Source organism: Sorex fumeus, unplaced genomic scaffold (genome assembly GCF_029834395.1).
Source record: "Sorex fumeus unplaced genomic scaffold, SorFum_2.1 ptg000007l, whole genome shotgun sequence".
Taxonomy (NCBI): domain Eukaryota; kingdom Metazoa; phylum Chordata; class Mammalia; order Eulipotyphla; family Soricidae; genus Sorex; species Sorex fumeus.
Genome location: NW_026606064.1, coordinates 989,431 through 1,000,274, shown reverse-complemented (window position 1 = coordinate 1,000,274; position 10,844 = coordinate 989,431). Strand labels below are relative to the sequence as shown.

The following is a 10,844-nucleotide window of genomic DNA, read 5'->3' as shown; positions in this document are numbered from 1 at the left end:
ATTTTCTCTCTAGAGTCAGGTCATCATGGAGTTTCTGTGACACTAATTTCTGCTCGAATTTCCATGTCCCTTCTGGATCCATAATCCTCTCATAGTGGTACTTTGGTTTTGAACAAATTGTAGAGTCATCAGGACTTAAAAGCACTTAGGAAAAATGTAAGTATAATGTAATCCAAGTATATTCAGGTGAGGACTCTGAAGCGAGAGGAGCTACATAATTTTCTCTCTATGATTCGACTACCTGATAAATTGACTCAATTACAATAAATTAAACATGTAACCATTTCCCTGCTTATAATGCACTCTTATTTCACATATACACATATACACAATTTCTCAGCTTTCTGAGCTGAATCCATGAACAAGCTCTACTCTAGGCAGACCAGGAGAATTTTTTACTCTGCATCACGATCACGAAAAATCTTTAAGAAAAATCACGATAAAGAAAAATTACTATGAGCCCATAGCTATGGGTGCAGTTCCTATTGGTTCAGATCATTTGAGTTGTGTTCTGGCTCTTCCACATGCTTGCTGTAAATCCATGAACAAATTTATTTCTCAGTCTCTGTATTTCACCTACAAGAATGGGTTAATAGAACTAGCTATGTCACAAAGAAAGAAAGAAAATAGGTAATTCCTTTAAGGATCTCAGGATCTCAGAGTACAAAGTACTCAGAATGACTTTTAACTGCACTTGTGTACAGTTTATATGTTCTGATTTAGAGCCCTGTTGGTGCCCAACCAGATCATGAGGATGAGTTCTTGGATACTGGCCTGCAAGCAGAAAGCAGAACCAGGATTCCAATTTGCACTAAGTGGACTAGCCTAAGTTTGCGAGTCTGATTGATCTGGAGAAGGCCAAACTGAACCTCTACGGCCAGCAAGTTCCCTGGTACAAAGAAGCAGCTTCCCCTTCTCCCATATCTCAGACGTAGCTAACCTTTAGATGTAACTATCTTTTCCTGTTTACCACAGACCCCAGATGTGAGGAAATTCTGACCTATGGAACCTAGTGCTCAGCCATGCTTTCTTTTCAGGAAATTGCAACTGACCTTCCTAGATAATGTAACTGTTTGCCTCATAAATAGGGCAAAACAATGCATACTTAGATACATGCTCATCCTATACCTCTGTTTCTTGTTTTGATTCTTCCTGCTCTGCTGAATTTCTTTGGACGGATTTACAATAAGACAGCAAATAAAAGGAGGCTGAGAAGGCTGCTCTTGAGCAAGATTTGAGCGAGTCCCATAATCCTCTGTGAAAAATAATTTCTCTTGCGTTCCTTGACTTAGCGCCTCAGACCACCTAACCGAAAGTTCATACAACAGAACCCATTTCAACAAAATGTGTGATCTTTAATTTAATTTTACTTTACAATATCCACAAACTTTCCTTTTATTCCTTTTGTTTTTAACGGGTTAACATTTGCCTCATTTGCCAAGGTGTCAAAAATCAGATGGGCTGGTCACATAATGAGATTTAAAGACGACCGCTGGACTAGAGCTGTTACTGACTGGATTCCAGGGGATGTCAAAAGACCGCCTGGCCGCCCACCTACCAGATGGTCAGACTTCTTCGTCAAGATCATGAACGATCGGTTTGAGGCTCTTCATGTTCCCAGAGAGAACAGATGCCATTGGGCTACACTAGCACGCGACAGGGACAAATGGAGACGTTACTGGCACCCGCTCGAGCAAATCAACGACTAACGGGAAGTTAAGTGATTAAGTGATCAGTTTTTAATGGGTTTACATAATCCTACAGTTGCCAAGATACTGAGATATTTTAGACAAAGTTCTGTTGAAACTTTGACCTACTATCACCAATTTTGGTTCTAAGAGGAAGGAGTGAAATGGAACATTTAGTTTATTATATAGTTTAATTCAGTCCATGAATGGTAGCAATATTTACCTTGATAAAAATTATAATAAAATCCTTTAAGTTGAATATATTTCCTTATTTTAATTTGGTTCTGAGATTTACACTACTGTTAATGACTGTTTCATAGATACATCATTCCAACACCACACCCACCCAACCCCCACCAGAGGGTCTTCTTCCATTTTCCATTCTCTCACGGATTTCTCCCATCCTGCCGTCTTGTCACATACCCTTAAACTCGATTGCATAGACTATATCTAAAGGTCCCTTGCCTTTGGCCATTTTTTGTATCTGGTTGCATCTGTACCTCCTTTTCTGACTGACTTCACTAAATTGAGCACATTCTTTTTTTTTTTAATTAGTGAAACACCATGAAGTACAGCTGCAGATTCACAATTCTTTGTGCTTGGGTTTCGACTATACAATGATCAAATACCCATCCCTCCACCAGTGCCCATTTTCCACCACCATGGATAATATCCCTCCCACCCCTATCCCACCCATCCCACCCTGCCTCTGTGGCATGGCATTCCCTTTTGTTCTCTCTCTCCTTTTGGGTGTTGTGGTCTGCAAAAGAGGCATTGAGTGGCAAACATGTTCAGGCCATAGTCTACTTTCAACATGCATCTCCCCTCCTGGGAGGATGAGCACATTCTTAAGATCCAAAAAATATATGACACTTGAGTGTCATGGCTTAACTTGAGGAGAACATGTTTCTGGTCCCTAAAGCACCATTTTAGTTCCATCATATCACAGAACATGAAATTCAAGAGGATCCCAATATTATAAATATTCTGTAACAGCAGCATAATTTGCCAACTGCCTCCTTCACATGATTACAGAAATAATGAAATGTACATAATGTAACTATGAACTATATAATACTGTATAAATCCTAACGTGCTTCATCAATGCTTAGTTTGTAAATTCTTTTTTTAAATGTTTTTATTGAATCGCTGTAGGATAGACATTTAAAAAGCTGTTCATAATTAGTTTTTTTCATATGGTGTACCAACATCCATCCCTCCACTAAGTGTACAATTCCTAGCAGCAGTGTCCCTAGTTTCCCTTCCATCATCCCCACCCCCTACGCCCCCAGCCTCTATATCACGTGTATTTCCTCTCTCTCTCTCTCTCTCTCTCTCTCTCTCTCTCTCTCTCTCTCTCTCTCTCTCTCTCTCTCCCCACCCCTTTGGGGAATTGTGGTTTGTAATTTACTTTGTAAATTCTACAATCACGTGTGTGTGTGTTGGGGGCCATACATGGCAGTGCTCAGTCTTACTTCTGACTCTGCCTTCAGGGATTACTACAGGCAAGTCTCAAGGAACCACTCAGATGCCAGGGATCAGACCCAGGTTGGCTGAGTGAAAAGTCAGTATCCAACCCACTATACTATCACTCTGGCCCTAAATAGCAAAATTGGTTTTTAACTTTGAAAATTACTGGTCAAGCACAACAGCCAGTGCCCAGTAAATCGCAAAAATGACCAACACAAAAGGAAAGCGGAAGGGCATCCGCTAGATGTTCTCCAGATCTTTTAGAGAACATGAAGTTGTTCCTTTGGCCACATACATGCGTATATACAAGAAAGGTGATATCATAGACATAAAGGGAATGGGCACTTCCCAAAAAGGAATACCCCACAAATGTTAAGGCAAAACATGAAGAGTCTACAATGTTACCCAGCATGCTGTTGGCATTGTTGTTAACAACCAAGATTCTTGCCAAGAGAATTAATGTCCACATTGAGCATATTAAGCACTCTAAAAGTTGAGACAGCTTCCTGAAACGGGTGAAGGAAAATGATCAAAAAAAAAAAAAGGGAAGCACCCTTTATTTGATGCTCCCTCTCCAAATAAAGAGTGCTGGGAAGATCCACCCAGGATGGGAGATGCATGCTGAAAGCAGTCTATAGACAGAACATGATTCCACCCAATGTCTCTTCTGCAGACCACAGCACCCAAAAGGAGAGATAGAACAAAAGGTAGTGCCCTGCCACAGAGGCAGGGTGGGATGGGGGACGAGGGGGTGGGAGGGATACTGGGATTGGTGGGGGTGGAGAATGGGCACTGGTGGAGGGACGGGTACTCAATCACTGTATAACTGAAACCCAAGCACAACTTGTAAGTCTACAATTGTACCTCATGGTGTTTCACTAATAAAACAAAAAACCAAAAAAAGAAAGCCAAAGAAAAATGAACTTGGGTTCAACTGAAGCGCCAGCCTGCTCCACCCAGAGAAGCACACTTTGTAAGAACCAATGGAAAGTTGCCGGGATTGGTACCAGGAACTTTTCTCCATGGCTTGGTGGCCAGCCACACTTGCTAGGGGAAAAGGGAGCTCAGATAGAGAAGGGAGCACCAAATAAAGGGTGTTAGGAGGATCCTCCCAGGATGGGAGAAGCATGCTGAAAATAGACTATAGACCAAACATGATTGCCACTCATTGCCTCTTTTGCAAACCACAACACCCAATAGGAGAGAGAGAACAAAAGGGAATTTCCTGCCACAGAGGCAGGGTAGGATGGGGGGATGGGGGGTGGGAGGGATACTGGGATCCGTGGTGGTGGGAAATGGGCACTGGTGGAGGGATGGGTATTTGATCATTGTATAATTGAAACCCAAGCACAAAAATTTGTAAGTCTACAACTGTACCTCATGGTGTCTCACTAATAAAAATTAAAAAAAAAAAAAAGAACAAATGGAAAGGAGCCTGAGCTGCTAGAGCCCATTCCCTATGAATTCATGGCATGAGAAGTGTTTGTTTAAAAATAAAGAGACTCCTGGACTATAAAAATGGTTCTCTTCAGTACAAATGTCATGTCTTTTCCACCCTCCCACCCCCCAAATTATTTAAAGTAAACTTTGAGTTGTGTCCTAATTAATTGGGTGTACTGTCTTTACTATTTAAATTTAATGTTGCTGAAAAATGTGAAAAGGTTTATTGAGCAAAAAAAAAAAAAATACTGGTCATTACTGCTCTGAAAAAGAATGTATGTTTCTATAAAAGGGAACTAAGAAGGCCGAAGGAATGGTACAATGAGTAGGGGCTTGCCTTACACTCAGCTGACCAGGGTTCAATCCTTGGCACCCACCACTGCATATCCTTGAAAGCACCAGGAGTAATCCCTGAGCACAGAGCCAGGTGTGAACCAAAAAAAAAAAAAAAGGAAACTAAGAAATAAATATGTAAGTGTGTAATGGGAAATTTATTCTAATTAGGATGAGTAAATTCAAGATTTGTCACAAGATAAATCCCTAGATAAACTAAAGAAAGAGTAAAGTACAGATCTTGTTCATCAGAGGTTCCCCAGAGAATAGTCACAGAGCTGTGACTTATTTCTTTGACTTACTTCTTTATGATAATGTTTTGAATATTTATTTCAAAAGGATTGGATAATGCTTTATGTGTCAACAAAAATTTCATTTTTATTTTTAGACATGCAGTTGACTAAACAAAGCCTTGACTATCACATAGAGTTAATTTATGCCTTTCATGAATATTCACCAATCTTAATTGTAAAATAACTTGGGGGATAATATCACAGTCTCTCTGGAGATAAAGAGCATTAAGTTGGTACTTTATCTATAGTGTACAAAAAGGGTTAATTTCTTAAAAGGAATGTCTTCTTTGGGCTGGAGAGATAGTATAGCAGGTACTTGACTTTCATGCAGCCAACTGGGTTCAATCCACCACACCACAAATAGTTCTCAAGACAACCAGGACTGAACCCTTTGCTCAGGGCCAAGAATGTAAGCTCTGAGCACCACTGTATGTTACCAAAAAAAAGTCGTTTCCTCTTTAACATTCCAGATTTTACAAATATACAATAATTGGGACTCTGCATTAGGCCGTGGGGCGGGTGAGAGCCCTCCCCACCCCAAGAGACCTAGCCCTAGCAATCAACCTCCACTACCCAACCACTGCCATGCTCCAGGCCGTTTTCTGGACACTTCCTACCCATTTTCCACTATTACTACACCATATCTGATAGGGTTCAGACAGTAGGGAACAAATCATAGAGAAAAATATATAAATATATGCCTCTCGGAAAGCCCAGCAAGCTACCAAGAGTATCTTGCCAGCACGGGCAGAGCCTGGCAATCTCATCGTGATGTATTCAATATTCCAAATACAGTAACGACAACAGGTCTCATTCCCCTAACCCTGAAAGAGCCTCCAATCAATGGGAAAAGACGAGTAAGAAGAGTCTGCTAAAATCTCAGAGCTGGGAGGAATAGAGACGTTACTGGCACCCACTCAAGTAATTCACCTATCAACATGCTGACTGTGACAGTGACAGATAATAATTGGAAAAATAAAATTTGAAATGACTCCAGAAAAATCTAGGATGATTTTTCTCTGGAAGACAGTAATTAAATGTTTAAGAACTGATATTCGGGGATACAGGGCCACCAGCAGGTCAGTCTGTATCATAAGGAGCAGTCTGATGGTGCCTTCAAGGTCCCACGTACTCCAAAATTGCCACTGTGCCTCTCTAGCCAGACCCCAACAACATGAGACCAAGTTTCCTGAGAAATTAAATGGCCAGAAGTTAGGTATGTGGGAGCCATGCCCACAAACCACTTCCAGCTCAGCTATACAAGTTAATTTATTGTATTTCCTATGTATCTCCATGTTTGGCCCAAAAAAGAACACACACACACACACACACACACACACACACACACACACACACACACGAACTTTAAAGAAAAGGTGAATTTAAAAAAAAAAAGGAAAAAAAATCCCTCCACTATCTTATGTAATTGTCTTTAGAACTCCCCACAAATTTGATGAAAACAATGAAATTCATTACCCCTCCCCCCCCAAAAAAGATGCATTCTTCTTTAGTTTCCTAAGAAACTTTTAGTGCCTGGCAGTGGAGTGGGGGTGGGGGGTGGAGGGTGCTGCTGCTGAGAGGAAGTACAGCAGGTAGGGCACTTTTCTTCCAAGTAGGTGACTTGAAGGAGGGAAGGGAGGGACGGGAAGGAAGGAAGGAAGGAAGGAAGGAAGGGAGGGAGGGAGGGAGGGAGGGAGGGAGGGAGGGAGGGAGGAAGGAAGGAAGGAAGGAAGGAAGGAAGGAAGGAAGGAAGGAAGGAAGGAAGGAAGGAAGGAAGGAAGGAAGGAATCTGGATGCAGATTAGTTTCCTGTGGACTTAAGGGCATTTTTAAAAGAGCTAATGACTGCTTTTTTGTTTATTTGTTTTGGAGTCACACCCAGAAATGCTCAGGGGTTGCTCCTGGATCTCTATTCAGGGATCACTCCTGAGTGGGTCAAATGGGATGCCAGGGAAATGAAACTGGGTCGGCCACATGCAGGCAGATTGCCTACCTGCTCTACTATCACTCTGGCTCCTATTTTAGTGACTGCTTTTTGAACAGTTGACTGAGTTTTCCATGAGGTTGTCCCATTGGTCAGTCATTAAGGATCTATTCGAAAGTTTTCTATTTCTTGAATTAACATCCAAATAGTTCTAGTCTCCCATAAATTAGTGATTTGCTATGGCATGAGTCTCAAATATAAAAAGAAGTGAAAGATAATGTCACTCTGGTGATTATTATCTTCCAGAAGAAAGCATTTAAGAACATTAGAAGAGGGGGGCAAAACAATAGTGCAATGGGAAGGCAATTGCCTTGAACTGGCCAATCTGGATTTGACCCGGCATCCCATATGGTCTCCCCACTTCCCTCCTCAATACTGCCAAGGGTAATTCCTAAGTAGAGCACAGTCAGGAGTATTCCCTAAACATTGCCAGATGTGACCCAAAAAAACAAAACAAGCAGGCACACACACAAAAATCTTTTAGTACCTTAATATATTCAATGTTACTCATCCTAAAAGTTTCTGTTGAGCAAACAAATAGTTGCCAAACAAACAATAGGTACAGTGGCTAGGAAAATATTAGAAAAAGTAAAATAATAAAATTTGATCTGTACAAATCACTGCATAGGTCAACTAGCTCAAAACAACATGAAAGTGTGCACAATGAACCCAGATCACAGCTGGTTGCATGTTATTATCTGCCCAGGGTCAGAAACACAAAGTCCTTGAGAAAGCACAGTTCTTTTCCAATATTTTCCTCATGGCATTTTTAATCTCCTTATTTCTAAGACTATAGACGACAGGATTCACCATAGGAATAACCAGACCATAGAATATGGATACCACCTTATCCCTGTTTGGGGAGTAGCTGGAAGTAGGTCGCATGTACATGAAGAGACCAGAACCATAGAAGAGTGTCACCGCAGTGAGGTGAGAGGCACAGGTACTGAAGGCCTTGCTCCTGCCATCCGCAGATTTGATCCTCAGGACAGCAGCCACGATGTATCCGTAAGAGATGAGGATCACCAGGACAGATATCACTCCTACAGCAACGCCCACAAGGAAGTTCACCACCTGACTGATGAAGGTGTCATTGCACGAGAGAACCAGGACAGGAGGAAGATCACAGAAGAAGTGGTTGATCACGTTAGGCCCACAAAAATCATGCTGAAACACGGAGGATGTTTCGATGAAACAACTAAGGAACCCACCCATGTAGGCTCCAATCACCATCTTCAAGCAGAGCGTGGGCGACAAGAGGGCCGTGTAGAGCAGTGGGTTGCAGATGGCCACATACCGGTCATAGGCCATAGCTGCCAAAAGTAAACACTCAGTCAGCTCCATTCCACAGAAGACAAAGTACTGCGTGGCACAGCCAATAAAGGAGATTGTTTTCTGCTGCGTGATGATATTAGAGAGCATCTTAGGGGTTGTGGTGGAGACAGAGCAGATGTCTAGGAAGGACAGGTTACTCAGGAAGAAGTACATGGGTGTGTGCAAGTGTGAGTCCAGCCTGATGAGGACGATGAGGCTCAGATTCCAGGTTACCGTCAGCAGGTACATGCCCAGAAATAACACAAAAAGGAAAATCTTCATTTGAGGATGATCTGAAAATCCCAGGAGGATAAATTTTGTCACAGCTGTGTGGTTCCTTCCTAGAGCCATAGGCCTGCTTCCTGCGTGAAGGAGATAATGTTTTGTGCTCAGGTACTTTGTTTACTATGAGTAGACAGCTACTTCATGTGTCAAGTCAACACTGAGCTTAAGTCCAAGTCTTGAAGAAGACTTAAGGACCGTCTTCTCAGCGAACATGAACCCACATAACCTTTGGAAGTCTGTATATTGTATATGTACATATATAGTAAACTAAAAAGGAATCATCCTAGGGCATAAAATGCAAATTGGGGAACCTGAGTTTTATTAATTCATTTTAAGGAAAAGCCCCTTCACCTCTTCTGCATTTCACCTCTGTAGAGCCTTATTTTCTCAATTCTGAAAGTTAAAAAGCTGAATTAGATGGATGCCAAGGTTCCTGTGGGCTTCACTAACGAATTTCCAGACTTTCTGACTTAAGAATAAGACTCATATTAATAACAGGATTAGTAATGTCACGTGTTTTATATTCATTAGCATAGAAATACCAAAATAAATACAGGAGGCAATAGTATTTGATATACTCTGTTGAGGGGAAAAATTCATCCCATAATATAAAAATCCATTTTCTTGATAGTAAAACTAAGAAAAAACTATGAAAATACATATATACAGTATTAATATACCTATATTATTTACATATATGTGCATGTTTTTATAATTTTATGTCACTATATAAAAACTTTAAAATTTCAAAATTTGAATTAACGTAAACTTCAAACAAAAAACACTGTTGTCCCGTTGTTCAAGGATTTGCTTGAGCAGGCCCAGTAATGTCTCCATTTTGAGATTTGTTGTTACTGTGTTAGTTCGCTGGGCTTTGTGGCGCAGCAGAGATACTATCTGTGGCTTTCCGAGAGGGGAGGAGGAATTGAACCCGGCTCGCCCGGGCTGACTGTGCGCAAGGCAAATGCCCTACTGCTGTGCTATTGCTCCAGCCCAACATAAACTTCACCATTATGTAATTGAAGAGCTCTGAATATGCTTCCATAGAAAAAAAAAAGAAAGCAACATACAATTTCTTTTGAAACTGGGTGAGCTGTGAGTCACATGAAGGAAAAACTAGTGTTGTCCAAACAATAAAAGCAGGAGGAAGAGGAAAATTCATTAAATGTTGAACTATATTTAAGAGGCAACTTTGATGTCATCAGTCAAACCAAATTATCATTTTGAAGACATGAGACAATCTTTTCTACATTTTACGTGAAGAAAGATAAGTTGGATGTTAACTCATCTACCAGCCCTTCTCTACAAAAGATCTAGTCTACTCACAACTAAATCTCCAAGGAGATGCAAGTCAAGAGTTAAAGTTCATAGAAAGACTTATTGACCCAGATTATAGATCCTGAAGTCTCTGGACCACGAGCCTCATACTCAGCCATGCAACACATCTAAATTTCTCAATACTGAAATTCTAGTACAAGGACACCAATTTCAATGGGAAAGTAACATAGAAGCAAGTAAATTCAACAAACAAAAACAATACAGAAAGCTCAACCAGAAACAAACAGCTTAATAAAACCATAAATAAGGGCTTATCCCCCCCATAGTGACATACAATAATTTTCACAATAAAAATTGACTTTTGAATTTTCTTTAATAAATCGCCTTGGAATAAACAGTTACAATGATAGGGTTTCAATCATACAATGTTCCAACACCTGTCTCTTCACCAGTGTACACTTCCCGACACCAATGTCCCAAAATTTCCCTCCTTCCACACACACACACACACACTCTCTCTCTCTGTTTCTCATTTTTGTCATTATGGTTTATGATACAGGTACTATAAGGTTATCATGTATATCCCTTTATCTACATTCAGCACTCAATTCTTGTACAGGAGGATTTTCCCATGGTTGGAAGCTTGGCACAAGTGGGGGAAGGGGAAGAGGGTAGTTGGACTAGAGAAGGGACCACTATAACAATGACAACTGGAATTAAAAAATTAATTTCTTTCAGACATTAGTTTTAATATCGGGGC

General features: G+C 40.8%; 1 protein-coding gene across 1 annotated transcript; it reads right to left on the bottom strand.

Annotated features, from left to right (window-relative positions):
* Positions 1-7,915: 7,915 nt before the first annotated feature.
* On the bottom strand, positions 7,916-8,872 carry LOC130041468 (olfactory receptor 5A2-like). Its single transcript, XM_056133654.1, has one exon. It carries the CDS (start codon positions 8,870-8,872, stop codon positions 7,916-7,918), a length of 957 nt encoding a protein of 318 aa, XP_055989629.1.
* Positions 8,873-10,844: the final 1,972 nt, after the last annotated feature.